The sequence below is a fragment of the Topomyia yanbarensis genome, chromosome 2 (genome assembly GCF_030247195.1).
Source record: "Topomyia yanbarensis strain Yona2022 chromosome 2, ASM3024719v1, whole genome shotgun sequence".
Lineage (NCBI taxonomy): Eukaryota > Metazoa > Arthropoda > Insecta > Diptera > Culicidae > Topomyia > Topomyia yanbarensis.
Genome location: NC_080671.1, coordinates 291,202,233 through 291,218,315, shown reverse-complemented (window position 1 = coordinate 291,218,315; position 16,083 = coordinate 291,202,233). Strand labels below are relative to the sequence as shown.

At 41.8% G+C, this 16,083-nt stretch overlaps 2 protein-coding genes across 2 annotated transcripts in view; one reads left to right on the top strand and one right to left on the bottom strand.

Annotated features, from left to right (window-relative positions):
- Positions 1-8,120, bottom strand: part of LOC131683266 (PHD finger protein 12) — a 170,252-nt gene extending 162,132 nt beyond the window's left edge. The window contains exons 1-4 of the mRNA XM_058965107.1: positions 7,953-8,120; positions 7,708-7,898; positions 7,018-7,654; positions 6,324-6,954 (exon numbers count right to left, since the gene is read on the bottom strand). Of these exons, the coding sequence (XP_058821090.1) occupies positions 6,324-6,954; positions 7,018-7,654; positions 7,708-7,898; positions 7,953-8,006 (1,513 nt within the window). The 5' untranslated portion in view covers positions 8,007-8,120. The remainder of the gene's footprint in view (positions 1-6,323; positions 6,955-7,017; positions 7,655-7,707; positions 7,899-7,952) is intronic.
- A 2,357-nt stretch (positions 8,121-10,477) lies between these two features.
- LOC131680430 (uncharacterized) lies at positions 10,478-15,722 on the top strand. The gene is made up of 2 exons (XM_058961145.1): positions 10,478-11,123; positions 12,106-15,722. Exons 1-2 carry the CDS (start codon positions 10,478-10,480, stop codon positions 15,720-15,722), a joined length of 4,263 nt encoding a protein of 1,420 aa, XP_058817128.1.
- The last annotated feature ends 361 nt before the right edge of the window (positions 15,723-16,083 follow it).

Below are 16,083 nucleotides of genomic sequence, written 5' to 3'. Positions count from 1 at the left end.
AAGCTAGTCATTAGCAGAAGAAGAAAGAAATGAAGAAATCATATGAGCCCTCATAAGAATAATAAAGTTAAAAAGAATAATTGGAAATCTCTCACCACGTGTCCAGTTTTCTTTATGACCTACGAAATCTTTTTTTGCTGCTTCGTCCCTTTCACACACTCATCCCGTGATACCATCGCTGTGAGATATGCATTTGTATCTCACTGACACTTTCATGCTCCGTAGTGCGACAAGCACCATAAGCTCTCATATTCTTGCTATTTTTCCACTTCTCTCAATTTCTCGCTCTCTCCCATCATGCGCCACAGCAGAAAAGAAAAAAAGTTACGAAGCGTTGTTAAAAATTGCTTCCGAATGAATAGTTTTCCGCATATTGACTTTTTGCATTAACTATGCCACTTCGAAAACACACGAGGTACACACTAGAGATGGGCCATTCGTTCGCGAACGGTTCAAGTGAACTGGTTCTTCGAAGAGAATGAGCGAACGGAAGTTCTTTTTAAAAGAACGGTAGTTCTCAATTCTCTTCAAAGCGAATGAACTGAACCTGACCTAAAGCCGTTTGGCGAATTTCTCGGACCGATTTTTAGGCGAACGAATGAAAATGAACCGACTTGCCGTCCCACAAACCGCTCTCTGTGCTCTCCCAGAATGGAACCGGCGAAGAACGACTCATCACATTCTCTATTTCTCTAGTTATACAGCATGAAGAAATCGCTACCCTTGATGAACTTGTTAAGCATACAGGGGTATAATAGTTTGGCAGCATCTGTTTGGTTCCTCTCCAAGAATCGAATGTTTTGAGAGACATTCGCTAGATACAAGTAAATTATCAGCTGAACGGAAGAACGGTTCATCTGAACTAGTTCTTTTTACAGAACTGTTCAGTCGGGAATGGTTCTTCGAAGTGAACTGTTTCGCCCATCTCTAGTACACACAAATTGTCTGAATACACAGCGCAATACAGCTGTCGCAAGACTTCACTTGGAAAGACCAACTCCATATCAACATTTGAATAGGGCTAATAAGATATGTAAACAAACTTTTGTTTTGCTGATTTCTCCTAATTTGTTATCATTTCAACTTAGAAAACATTTGAAATTGATTCTACCAAGGATAAAGATGTTGATTCATGTGTATTTTTCATGAAATTCAACTCGGTAGCGGAATAATGAGCGAAATAAGTTTGTTTACAAAAGTCTCATTAGCCCTTTTGAAGAATTACTATTGAACTAAAATACTACACGAAGAACACGAAACAAACCATCCGACATGCTCGGCTCTCAGATTGGAACTTGAACTTCTGGGTAACGGTTTTCTGGGCAAAAATACTTTCTGGGAAAAAGTTTTCTGGTAATTGGTACTTTCGACGGAATGGTATTCTGGAGAATGGTTCTGTCTGGGGAAAAAACTTCGGTGTTTTAGTTTCTGGGGAATGGTTTTCGGGGGAAAGTCGTACAACCGTCTAGATCACTAATGATCAATCAAAGTAGCTCGGAACACATTAGCCACCTATGACGGTTCTTGAGGCCCTCGGGGACCTCGCCATGTTCCAAAGCTAATATCGCACCTATTTCCCAGCGATTTTTTGACTGATTTTTACAAACTTTATTTCAAATGAAAAAAATGGAAGATGCAGTAACCCTTCCTTATAATTTCCTTATAGTACATTTTTGGTGTAGAACCGGTCTGATCGGCATTTCTGCCCTAGGTCAAAAATGCGTCGCACCCCTCCCACTAAATCCATATTTTAACTAGGACGAATTAGCGCCATTTAAACACCTTTTTTAATATCAAAATAATTATTTGGTATCATTTAGTATCATTATTATTATTATTGGTTGAAATGCATTCTTACCTTTGCGTTTCCATAATTTACCTCCTATTAGTATTCCTTATTCCTTTGCCATTGTGAATTAGGTTATCTCCTTTTTAAATTTCAGATTTTAGATTTTTTCCTCTTAGTTAGTCCTTTTTCCGTTCTGTTAGTAAGCTCTTCTGTGTCCACGATTTCATGAATTATTCCGCTCGTACATGAGAGATTAGTAGATGCGAATATTTCTTTAATGAATAATTCTTTTATTTATATATAGGTCTTCGACTATTAATCGCACAGACTGGCTTATCAACTAATCCTAATACTAAAAGTACATCTTGCAACATTAAAATCGAAAAAACATGAAACTTGATTAAACACACGACAACATACATTTAACGGGTTGTTTCGTCTGAATTGCGTACGGCACAACGGTAAACGGAAAAAGTCCACTTGGCGTGTTTGTCTTCTAGGTGCATTGAAATTAAGTTGACCCAAGAGTTGGCTGCTTTCAATGTTCCCGTCCAGGATGTCAAAAATAAGCATTCGTTGATGTTTGATTCTCCTGTCAGCAAGCGTAGGCAGGTGGATTAATGCGCAACGTTGCACATACGTCGGCAAACGAACTGGGTCGGTCCAAGGTAAAAGGCGAAGAGCATACCTGATGAAACATTTCTGCACCCTCTCAATGCTGTTAATGTGGACTCCGTGATAAGGAGCCCAAACAGGAACGGCATACTCCAAGATGCTGCGTACAAGCGAACAATAAAGCGTTTTCAAACTGTACACATTCTGGAACGACTGAGTGTTTCGCCTTAAAAATCCTAACATGCAGAACGCTTTGGCGATAGTAGACGCTACATGCTCGGAGAAAGTTAACTTGTTGTCCAAATAAACTCCCAAATCTTTGACGACGAAGTTGCGGTGCACGTTGGCTGACGACATTTTATAGTTAAACATGTTCGGCGATAGGATCCGAGTGAATGTAATAACGCTGCATTTTTCTATATTCACCTCCATTCCATTGATGGTGCACCAATATAACAAAGCGTCAATGTCTAGCTGAAGTAATTTACAATCCTCCAAAGATTTTATAAGTCGGTAGAATTTCAAATCATCGGCAAACATAGATTTCGGAGATTTCAAAACCGTGCCAAGATCATTTATAAACAAAATGAAGAGCAATGGTCCAAGATGACTGCCTTGTGGCACACCAGAACAGATATCAAAAGGTGTAGAAAGTGTATCACCTAATCGAACAAAAGCGCTTCGTCCTGCGAGATAAGAAGCAATCCAATCTGTTAGATTTCTTTTATGGGACTATAGATGTGAATTCTTCTAGAATACTTAAGTTGATTTGTACCAAGTTGTTAATATGGCAACTGGTTGATAGTATGAATTCATATATACATACACATTTTTTTCGAGAGTTGTCCTATGATTGTGATATTCATTGTACGGTTCAGGTATGTGCGGGCGTAGGGACTTCGCGATCGCGTGTATCGTTGCGAACGACTCGAGCATTTGTACGTTAACGTGTTCGATCGCGTGTGCGTTTGTATGTTGCGTGTTCTAACATGTATGTAACTTCGCGTGTATAAATTCTATTTTATAACCGTGTGCCTTTCACATATTGCCGTGTGTTCTTGGATGATCGCGCGCGGATCGTAACTCTAATACTTTATTTTTGGTGCACGGCTCAGATGCTAGAAGAAAGCGAGATCTTCCATATCACTAGAGTTCCCGGTTATATCGCCATGGAACGTGTTGTCTAGTGGATATGAGCTTTATTTTTTTATTGGTCCTACTGAATGTATCGACCTAAGTTATTAGGACAGAGGGTAATGGTTTCTTGACGTGATCGCGCGAAAACGGACATTTGTATCACCGGAATGTTTACGAGATCGCGGGTGTAGGTGTCGTGTATGGTCGCGAAGGGCTCAAGCATTTGTATAATAACGTGTTTGTCACGTGTATGTGACTTCGCGTGTAAAATTTCGATTTTATAATCATGTAGCGTGTATTCATGAATGATCGCGCGCGAACCATGAATCTGATGCTTAATTTTTAGTGTATGATACAGATGGTACAAAAGAGTCCGTTTCGCCATATCACTAGAGTTCTAGATCAATGGAACGTGTTGTTTAGTGAATATGAGCGTTACTTCTCTGTATGGTTCAACTGAAGGCATTAGTCCAGACTGCTAGAGCCGAGGTAAGACAACCGGACGTGACCGTTTCATGATCGCGCGAGTGGTGGGTTAATGTTTGAGACCGCGATTGGAAGTGGTGCTACGTTTACTTAACTACCGGAGTGTTTTCATGTTGGCGAAATCGCGGGCGTAAGTATGCTGGATTATTGCAATTGCATGGTCGCGTTTGTGACCAGGTTTATGTTATCGTGAACGCAACGAGCGTTTGTATGCAGGGATGCCAACGGTACCGATAAACTACATTTTTTCGGTATATTTACATTTGTACAAGCCGTACAGCCCGCTACAGCGACGCATCACTACAGCTCTTGCCAGAACGGTAGCCAAACCGAGTACATTTTCTTGTACAGCAGTAGAATACATTTTTGTTTTGCTGCTGTACTCCGACTGCTCGGTGAGAGTGTGGCGTAGTAAAGTTTGTTCTCTCGCTTTGTACATTTTTCTCTGCATAGTCAAAGGGAGAGGCCCGCACACGAAAGCGTTGATGCCGGCTGTGGCGTAAATGAGCCGCATTCATTGACGTAATTTTTTAATGGTAATATTAAAAAGATTGAAAATATTAAAAAATGTAAAATAAGGAAAGAGAAGCTGTACCGCTCGCGTCTGGTGGCTGTACTGGGGACAGTAGTTTTTTGTCATGTTACTGCTTTGCACACAGGCAGCCGTACAGCGCTGGGCGTCCTGCACTAGCGAATGACAGCAGCATCGAGAGAGAGAAATGAGAATGTAGGCAGAAAAATTACAGCCGCAGAAAAGGTAGGCATTTTGCATCCTTGCCTATATGAGTATAGATAGCGTATAGTAGATATTTACTAATAAAAGGAATCATAACATGCCGAATAAATAAAAAATGCAAAGAGCTTGATTAGAAGTGTATAAATTGACCGATACTATTTTGGTATACATCAGTTATGGAAAAGCAAACTAATAGATGTACAAAACAGATAAATGAAGCAGAATAGAGACACATGTAAAATGCAATCAAACTCGTCTAAATGCAAATGTTGTATATTTACCATTAACGACAATTGCATTCTGATACTTTCATCATGCTATGCTGGCCGGGAATGGATGATTAACGTGCGTCGGTAAATTCATTATACCCTAATTTATCCAATCGTTCCCGAATGAATAGAACCAAATGAAAAAATTGAACACCGGAAATACTAGGCACTATCCTATCATATACGCCAGTTCTGCATCCATTCCCTGACCTAACTGTCACAAATACTCGGACGAACACATACACAGATACATACGACTACCACATAACAATTCTACACTATTACGAAAAACTACGACAAGTAATAGGTTTCTACTTTTGTATTTATTAAATTAATGTAATTATTAAATCAATTTATTTAGTATATGCACGATGACGAAGTCGGCCGATAAATGGACACACAATGACTCCCACTGTGAATCCCGTCCACGAATACCGCCATCAAATTGTGGAACAATATTTGCAAGCACGGCACACACTAAAGTCAAGCCACGTCGGCTCGCCAATCGGCCACATCACCGCGCACAGACCAGTGGTTGAGCGTTGGTATGCGCAGGTGCAGAATATGAAAAAACAAAGAACATAAAAAAGGCACAAAAGCCCTCTCGGTCTCCTCGATGCACCACTATCGAGGTGTAATGCAATAACCATCTTAAAGCAGTTGTCTGTCAGAGGTTCTGTAGCACTGATGCACGCAATATGCTTGATGATGTTTGCAATACCGTCAAACCCAAGGTCAAACCCCACAACCTTGGGGAGGGAAAAATGAAAGATGCGGTAATCCCATACTGATATTGCATTTCATTTGGTTCTGACTTTTGGTTCCGGAGTTATAGGTTGGTTAGTAAGGTCACACTGGAATTTCCCATATAAAACGATACAATTGTAATAACTCAGATGCTAAAAATCTACAACAGTCACCAAATTACTTCGATTCGCAGGTCTATATCACTGATTGTCAATCAAACATTCTTTGAAAATATTGTCCACTATCAACAATTCTGAATTCCGCGCATATTCCACACTTTCTCAAACCTAGACCAAATGGAAGGTATAATATACAGTTGAGTGTTGTATGCCCCCCCCCCCCTGCCCTTACACCTCCACTGTTCATACACCCCCCCCCCCCCCCTTCCCTTGTGAACCACCCTCCCACAAGCATTCGCTTCATCTACCCCGCATACCGAAATGAGATAAAAGATTTCTGACGCGCTCTCCACTCTCACTCTACTAACCCACCCAAATGTAAAAAGGCTTTAGCCTGATTGGTTACTCGCCGCTATTCAACTTACTTTTTTGAAACTCAGCACGATCATCGCCAAATTTGTTTCCATCGACCGCGTCCGCTTTCATACGTTCTGACTTATTCTTTAGTTCCTTCAATTGGTTTGAAGCTTCTGAATCAATCGTAGCTTGCGATTTAATAGTTTCTTCCATGGAATTTTTTTTCGGTGATCCTTTGTTTTTCTTACTTCTTAGACATCTTAGCTTGACAGGCAATTCCTGAGAAATTGCATAAGCTTGAGATTCTTTATCTGTGTTATTTATATATTGACCAAGCTTTTCGATTTTTTCATCTGCAGCACTAATTTCCTTGAGCTCCGTGTCGATTATTGCCAATAGCTGAGAATCGTCATAAAATGGTTTAGTGTGATCTGCATGACGGTTCACTCGTTCAGAACGCAACAGCTCACGCAATGAGGGTATCAAGCTTGGTGGGTTCTTGTAATGATACTCGATCATTGCTGGAACTTCGATGCGATCACGCAACTTTGGTTTTTGCTTAATGCGAAATGGAGGGTTTCGACGATGAACTTTGCGAAAAAATTCATTTTTGACACTATCCTGATCATGAATAACACTGAAATGATTCCACAGTTTCATCCGTTCAGTTGCCGACACTGAATTTACAAGCTTCCAATCCTATAGAAAAAAAGTTTGAATTTATTCAACATTTACTTACGATGAACACCAACATTTACTTACGATGAACTGCTCGACATGGTTCGGACACATCCACATGGCAGTTGGAAGAGCCGTTAAGGGAGGATCAAGGCAGTCCTGATGAAAGAACAAATCGCAATAATCGCATGCTATCAGTGGAGCTTTCCTACAAGATTTGCCGCAGGCGTGACAAGTTTTTGCAGGCAGCGGTACCAACCCTTGCCCATCCAATTCGTAAACCTTGCGTCCTTTACCTCCGCGTTTACTATTTGCCATTTTATGTGAGTAATCCAGTTTCTCCGTTCCGGGGAAAGGAAAGTGACTATTCATTTCGCGAGGCAATTCAAACTGACGGGGATTGAGAATTCGAGCTGCCCTAATCAGTTGATCCATTGGTGTCAAATCAACTAGATCGTCCAGTTTTTTAACATTAAAATTTTCTGCAATTTCATCCTTAGCAGCATTGATAGGTTTATCTAGGCCAATACTTGTTGCCGAGTTTTTGCGAGATGTACTTCTATTGCGCATTTTTTTTACCTTCATTATTTGTAACGATTCCACAGGTGCGGCATCCAAGCAGATTTCCTGCTGCGGTTCACATTTGACCGATTCCGTCATTCTGCATGTATGACAAATCCAGAGTCCATTCGGAATATGTTCTTCCTCAAGTGGAGGATCACTAGAACAAAAAAGTGAGCTTATTTGAAAAAGAAAATTCTACTCTAAACTTACTGGCAGCCAAGATGGAAACTGGAAGGACATCGGTCGCAACAAATCAGATCACCGCCCTCACCGCAAGCGTCACAGGAGTCATTATTGTGTCCACGGCCAGGTTTCCTGTAGTACGGATGATTTGGTTTTCTTCCAACCAATTTGGAACAAGATTCACCAGAATCCGGTGGTTTGATGAGCGCTTGTATGAGCTGAAAAATGCTCGATTACATTACTTGAAATACAAAAAAATGTAAAACCTTTACCGGCATCAGGCCAGCCGCCGTATTTAGATCATATTGAACCCTGTTTTTGGACATTCTGTTATTTGAAAATGACTCAAACTCAAATGATGTATCAAAAGTTTGAGTATTAGAAACATAAAAACACAACTCTAATCACACCTTCTTAAATATAGAGCACTCTAGTTAGAGTGTGGCCAAGAGGCCATGACGTATCCAAACGAACATGAAATTTGACGTATTTCTCAAAGAGAATAGGGAAAGAGACGAATAGTGTGAAACCAAAAATACCTTATTAAGCAGACCAATCGTGCAATGTAAATAAACATTACTCATGCCTGAGTTGGAGGAGATAAGTATTGTACATCTATTAAAAAAGAAATTTCAATTTTCGTCAGAATTTGGTTCAATCGTGATTGTGAGGTGCATTCTAGAGTATATGTATGAGTAAAAACAAGCTTTAGAATTATTTCATCTCTTTTTTTCGAAATGCGCATCGTTTAATAAACAAATCCAACGATCGACATACGGTTTGTTTTCAAAATATAATAGGAGTCATTTAAAGTGCTGCCTGTGGAAGCGGTTGCCAAAATTCTAGTGTTGAAATCATCATAAAGGGAGTGTTGCCGTTTTGACTGATTTTCACTCTTCGTCTCTTTCCCTATTCTCTTTGTATACGTCAAATACCATGTTCGTTTGGATACGTCATGGCCTCTTGGCCACACTTTAACTAGAGTGCTCTACTTATGGCGTTTTCGTTTGTTTGGTGCTACACCGGTGTAGTGCAAAGAAAGAGATAGACTGATTACACCCAAGTTTGAATGTGTGTACACCGGTGTAGTGCACTGTCAAAAACGAATATGCCATTAAATAACATCAGGGCAGGGATGCCACATTGAAATCTGTGTTTCGGCCAAAAAAATCTTTTTACCATCTGTGATGACCAAAACAGGAAAAAAAATCTGGGAAAATCTGTGATAAATTTCAAAAAATCTGTGAAAAATCACATTATTTCCAAAAACCTGTGAAAATTTGTGAAATTTGTATCAAAATGTCAAAAATCTGTCATCTGTGAAAAAAAAAATTGAAAAAAAATCTGCCCTCAATACAGCACGCAGAAAAATAATTTTTAATGTCAAATAATATGAGGGTTGAAATAATAAATTTGCCAAGTTGTTCTGTGTTCAATAAAAAATACATGTTTATACAAATAAAACAATTGTTGAAATAATTCTGAAGAATTTATTGGATCAAACATGGAAAATAGTTGGACCAACAAAATTTTTTATTGATTTTATCATAACAACAATCGAAACAACAAACAACTTTGTTGAATCAATGAGCTCATTTTGTTGAATAAAACTAATAAAATATTTGGATCAATGCATGTCAAATGTTCAATACAAAAAACATTTTTGTTAAATCAAATAATATCTTTTATTGTGTTTAAACATAACAAATATTTGAATCAGTGCATAGCAAATATTGAAGCACAACCAATTTTATTGTATATAAAATATGCCTATTCTTTAATAGGAACCAAAGGCCAACTGTCATGGTGACAAATTTAGAACAAACCATTACTCGCTGACAACAGATAACATCAGTACAAATGAACCTCACAAAGTAAATACTTGCCATTGACTTATTGGCCTTTCTCTAAAAACAGGCTACAAACGCATTAATTTTACGCGGTCAAATCATTCTGGAACCGCTTCGGAATCCTGAATGGATGCTGTTGGGAATTGAGACATCCTAATATAAACCTAGGCTTAGACTTTCTGTTCATCGTGTGTAGAGTTCAATTAAAATTAATCGATGTATATTGTCTGTACTTATCATTGTGTCGATCAAGAGAGAAATATGATTTATCTCAACTCTCATAGGCTTAGGTAGAAGGAAGATTAAAATAAACGGTCTCTTGGCTCCAGACCACCGCACGATCAGGTCGTATATTTTTCTGCCGTATAGCACCGCGTGTTTTAAAGATTGTCACATTCCGAAATCCGACTACGTTTCCCGTGGCCACTGATGGTCCGTACTCGCGCGTGCAGCTATCGAAGAGTTTGAACATGAAAGTGGTCCTTCGAACCGGATTGCGCCGGTGAAGAAAGGTAGAACATTTTTGTGAAGTGACCACGAGGAACGTGGATTTCGGAGAACGGAATCAGTGCATGAACGTTGGACAAATTTGTGTGATGCGTGCTACGAACAATGCACGGCTATAAATGTGCTGGATGGATAATGAGTGCTAAAAAATAAGAAGAGACGCTGATCTATGAAACACATGAAAAATAGTACAGTGATAACCCAACTAAGGTTGGCGAAGAAAAGTTATTGTGCTGTTGAGATTTGAGCGGTGTGCTGTGCAAAATTTGCTCGATGCCAGTTGGATCGCCACGTTGCTAGGCTTGATCACTGATGTATGCCTTTCATGCTTTCAGATTGGTATAGGTGGAATCGGTACGGTTTAGAAATCAGGTAAAATCGTGCAAGTGGTGAGTTGTAAAAAAAATATTGATCAGATTTAATTTTGCGCGTCTTCTAAGATGGCGGCCGAGAAGAAGCTTTTGGTGACGTCATATAGCCGTATGATTGACTCTATTGAGTCACGTTCGGAAAAAATGCTGATCTTTGTGCGTTCTTTTGATCCCGAGAAGCAAGACAAGTCGATTCTCGAAGACAAGCTAGAGTCGGTTGAAGCCATGCGTTCTTTGTTTCATGAGACTGAGGTTAAGTTGTATGGCGTTATCAAGGAAGATGAGGTCCAGTCGTGTCAAATGACCAGTGAGAAGTTAGAAGACCTGTTCGATGAGATACGTCACATTATTCGAACCAAACTTCGTGCGATTGATCCTCCCAAGCCAGCGAGTGCACAGGTTGTAGTTGCGACTGCCCAACAAACCCAACCAAAGCTACCAGACATCCCTCTTCCTCGTTTCAACGGACAGTTGGAGGATTGGATTTCCTTCAAAGGTCAGTTCAATGCTCTGATAAAGCGTCGGGAAGGTCTTTCAGAAAGTGAGAAATTGTTTTATTTGAAGGCAGCCATTCAAGATGGTGCCGCCCGCCATATTCAATCGTCCGAAGACACTTTCGCGTCCCTTTGGAAAGCCCTTAGCAGTGAGTTTGAGAATAAAAAACTGCTGGTCGACAAGCACATTGCTCAGTTGTTCCACTTAAAACCAATAATTCGTGAGTCAGGGACTGCGCTACGATGTTTGATAAACGATGTTACTCGCAACATTCGTGCCTTATCCAATCTTGAGTTAAAACTTGAACCTTTGTCGGAACAATTCCTTATTCACCTTATCTGTACGCGTTTGGATTCCCGTACCAGAAAGGACTTCGAACTACAGTTAATTGATAATTCGCTACCGTCTTGGGATAAACTGCTCGATTTCCTTCAGTCGCGCTGTAGGTGTTTGGAGAATATTGAACAAGACGGCAAGGACTCCTCTGTACATGGTCTAGGTTCTCGTACCAAGCCTAACTTTAGCGATCGCTCGTCGAATGTCTCCAAATCGTTCCCAGTCAGCACAGCTCCAACCAAGTCCAGTCCAACATGTTTCCTTTGTAAAGGGACTCACTACCTGAGTCGATGCGAGCAATTTCTTCGACTACCGCTATCAGAACGTTTTTCGAAAGTTAAAGGTTTGGGTCTCTGTTTGAACTGCTTCAGTAATAAGCACCATGTACCGGAGTGTAAGTCCAGTTCCTGTCGAAAATGTGCCCGTCGTCACCACACTACATTGCATGAACTGGACCCAGTACCGTCAACCTCATCGAACATAACCAATCGATCGAACCCTGCACCTTCCACTTCATCGACAAATTCGATCGTTGCTACTGTATCATCAACGAAAGGGTCAATATGTTCTTTACACAGCAGTGGGTTTAGTCGAAGACGAAAATGGAAATTCGATTAATTGTAGAATTCTTCTCGACTGTGGGTCTATGCACAATTTGATCACTACGCACTTAGTCAACGCGTTGCGTTTGCGCATGATGAAAGTTAATTTTGCCATAGAAGGCGTTTCTGGAGCACCGCATTTAATCAAGAGCAAAGTAGGAGCAACGATCCGCTCTAATGTGAACGCTGACGTTTCAATGAAACTTGAGTTCCTGGTAATGAAGAAGGTTACTACTGACTTACCCCTAAGATCATTTCCGATAGACCCCGAGCGAATCCCAGCGGATGTAGTACTGGCAGATCCTATGTTCAATCGATCGCGACGAATCGATATGCTGTTGGGAATCCAAGTATTCAACGAATTATTTACTGGCCAATCTTTTTCGTTGACGAATGATCGTACGTTCTGGTGCAAAGAAACGATTTTTGGATGGGTTGTTGGCGGAGTAGTGAACGAGCAAGAAGAAAGGTCAACTTCTACGAATTTTTGTGCAGTCATGACGAACGAGGCATTAAGTGAACAGATTAATCGATTTTGGGAGATGGAGGCGCTTCCCGAAGCACGTAAACTGACTCAAGAAGAACGAGCAGCAGAGCGAAGTTTTTCGGATACATGCCGGAGACTTCCAGATGGACGATATGAAGTAGGTCTCCCTACAAAAGAAACTATTCAAAAGCTCGGAGATAGTCAGACTATGGCGTTGCGAAGATTTGTGCAGATGGAGAAGCGATTGTTGCATGATTCCAACCTACGAGATCAGTATCGAACATTCATGAACGATTATCAAGAGCAGAGTCATATGATCAAACCGAAGCAACATTGTCCAACAGGATATTTCATGCCCCATCACGCGGTGTTCAACCCCGCGAGCACCACCACGAAGACGCGAGTCGTATTCGACGCATCCGCTGCTACTACAAGCGGAACCTCCCTAAATGATCACTTATTTGTTGGTCCTGTTCTACAGCGAAAACTGACTGATACCGTGCAAAGATTTCGTGTTCCAAAGGTAGTGTTTACAGCAGACATAACTCAGATGTTCCGACAGATCCAAATTAGACCCGACGATTGGAAGTATCAGCAAATTTTCTGGCGGATAGAGCAAGGACACCCATTGGAGATCTTTCAGTTGACCACGGTTACGTACGGAACGGCTTGTGCACCGTTTTTGGCCACGAGGACGCTGGAGCAATTGTGCAAGGATGAGAGCAAACGGTTTCCTTTGACATCGAAGGCAGGGACTGAAGATTTTTATGTGGAAGACCTGTTGAGTGGAGCTGATACTGTTGACGAGGCTTTAGCGTTGCAAAACGAATTCATTCAGATGATGGCTTCTGGAGGGTTCAAGTTGCATAAATGGGCTTCTAACCATCCCGAATTATTACAGTCGGTACCGAACGCCGATTCAGAGCAGATTGCATTTTTTGAGGACGAGAAAACTACACGCACGTTGGGGTTAACTTGGCAACCCCGTAGGGATGTGTTCCTGACCAAATTGCACGAGATCAGTTTCCACTCAGGACCTATAACAAAGCGATCTGTGTATTCGAATATAGCAAAGTTGTATGACCCGTTGGGCCTCCTTGGTCCAGTAATTTTTGCGGCGAAGGTGCGACTACAGAAATTGTGGAAACTGGAAGTTGACTGGGATGAAGTTTTAGCCGAAACTTATGCTGAATCATGGGTAACTTTCCGCAATCAACTTGTTCAGATGGGAGAAATAGCTATACAACGCGGCGTATTGCCATCTCAGCCACCACGTCAGGTGGAACTACATGGCTTCTGCGATGCCTCCGATTTGGGCTACGGTGCATGTGCCTACATCCGCTCTATCGACGACAACGGTCACTACAAAGTTGCCTTACTCACCTCAAAGTCTCGAATCGCACCCTTCAAGAACGCTAAACTGACTATACCGCGCCTTGAACTTTGCGGAGCGCTTGTACTTGTACGATTGATTTCTAACATAACGCACAATTTAAATATTACCTTTTCCAGAATCATTCTCTGGTCAGATTCCACCACAGTACTATCCTGGATAAGAACTGATCCCACCAAACTGATGACGTTCGTAAGCAACCGAGTTATTGAAATCCAGGAACTAACGAAGAACATAGAATGGAGACATATTGGGACTCATGATAATCCCGCTGACGTAATATCGCGAGGGCTTATGCCTTGCGAAATCCGAGCATGCACACTCTGGTGGATGGGAGCAAGTTTACTGTCCCAAAACGATAATACTTGGCCAACGAGCATCCAACACATACCGCCAGAGCAACTCCCGGAAACGAAAAAACCCTCGATCAGTCTCACAGTTACAGAACCAACGACGTTCACCCTGTTCACCATCGAAAGTAACTATCGCCGAATGCAACGAGTTATGGCGCTAATGTTGCGGTTTATTGATCATCTTCGTCAAGACGACCGCAAAGAACATCGCTACGGACATCTGAATGTACGAGAACTTGATGATGCAACAATGGCGCTGACGAGAATCGTCCAGAAGGAAGCATTCCCACAGGATTTTGATTGCCTGGAAGCTGGAAAGGTAATCCATAAAAATAGTCAACTTATCACATATTCTGTGTTCCCAGACAAATCACGGTTCAAGGTGCTACGAGTTGGCGGTCGGAGCCGTCATGCGACGTGGATGCCATTGAGTCAACGACATCCCATGGTGCTACCATCTCGACATCCGTTTACACATGCTGTTGTTCGAGCTTACCACAGTGAATCCCTTCACGCTCCTCAACAGTTGCTGCTTAGCATACTGCAACGTCGGTTTTGGTTGGTACATGGCCGCAGCACAGTACGATGGGTACTCAGACGGTGTGTTACTTGCTTCAAGGCGAAGCCGGCGATAATGCAACAAATGATGGGTGATTTGCCAAAGTCCCGTTTGGAAGGCGGCTTTCCATTCCTGAATGCTGGGGTAGACTTCTGCGGGCCGATCTACATTCGTCAGCATAATAAGCGATCAACGATCACGTACAAGGTGTATGTGGCGGTGTTTCTATGTTTCGCAACCAGAGCGATCCACCTGGAGCTGGTTGGGGATATGACGGCAGATGCCTTCATCGCGGCCTTGCAACGATTTATCTCACGCAGAGGTAAATGTGCGAAATTATTTTCCGATAATGGCCTTAATTTTGTTGGTAGCAAAAACAAGTTGAGGGAGATGTACGACATGTTCCAGTCCCAGCTCTTTAAGCACAAGCTGGACGATTTCTGTTCAAAAACGGCCATCGAATGGCATCTGATCCCGCCCAGTGCTCCACATTTTGGCGGCCTCTGGGAGGCCGGGGTTCGATCCGCCAAATATCACCTCAAGCGAATTACTGGCACTGCCAACATGAACTTCGAGGAATATAGTACAGTACTTACTCGAATTGAAGCTGTGCTTAACTCGAGGCCAATCACGCCGATGTCAGTGGATCCAACCGACACACAACCTCTTACTCCAGGACATTTCTTGGTCGGTCGCCCGTTGACCGATATCGCCGAACCTGACGTCACCGACCGCAAGGAAACGACACTTTCTCGTTGGCAGCGACAGACGCAGATGGTACAACATTTTTGGGCTCGCTGGTCCCACGACTATATCACAACACTACAGAATCGAAATAAATGGCACAAACGTTTCGCTGTTAAACCGGGGCTAATGGTGATCGTACGCGAAGACAATCTTCCGACAATGCAGTGGAGACTAGGGAGAATCAACAACGTCATTCCGGGCCCAGACTGCTTGGTGCGAGTGGCCGATGTTCGTGTGTGTGGAAAAATTATCAGACGACCTATCGCTAAATTGTGCCTGCTCCCAATTGAGGATAACGACCTTGCTCAGGTCCCAGTAGCTAACGAAGAGAGTAGCAATTGAAATCTATTGATTTCAATGGGGGCAGCATGTTGGGAATTGAGACATCCTAATATAAACCTAGGCTTAGACTTTCTGTTCATCGTGTGTAGAGTTCAATTAAAATTAATCGATGTATATTGTTTGTACTTATCATTGTGTCGATCAAGAGAGAAATATGATTTATCTCAACTCTCATAGGCTTAGGTAGAAGGAAGATTAAAATAAACGGTCTCTTGGCTCCAGATCAGGTCGTATATTTTTCTGCCGTATAGCACCGCGTGTTTTAAAGATTGTCACATTCCGAAATCCGACTACGTTTCCCGTGGCCACTGATGGTCCGTACTCGCGCGTGCAGCTATCGAAGAGTTTGAACAGATGCAGT

What these genes read in the sequence shown, in the direction of transcription:
- LOC131680430 (XM_058961145.1), top strand. Translation starts at nt 10,478, where the DNA reads ATGGCGGCCGAGAAGAAGCTTTTGGTGACGTCATATAGCCGTATGATT. An exon ending in CCACTTAAAACCAATAATTC is followed by an intron (nt 11,124 to 12,105) that starts GTGAGTCAGGGA and finishes CATTTCCGATAG; the next exon opens with ACCCCGAGCGAATCCCAGCG.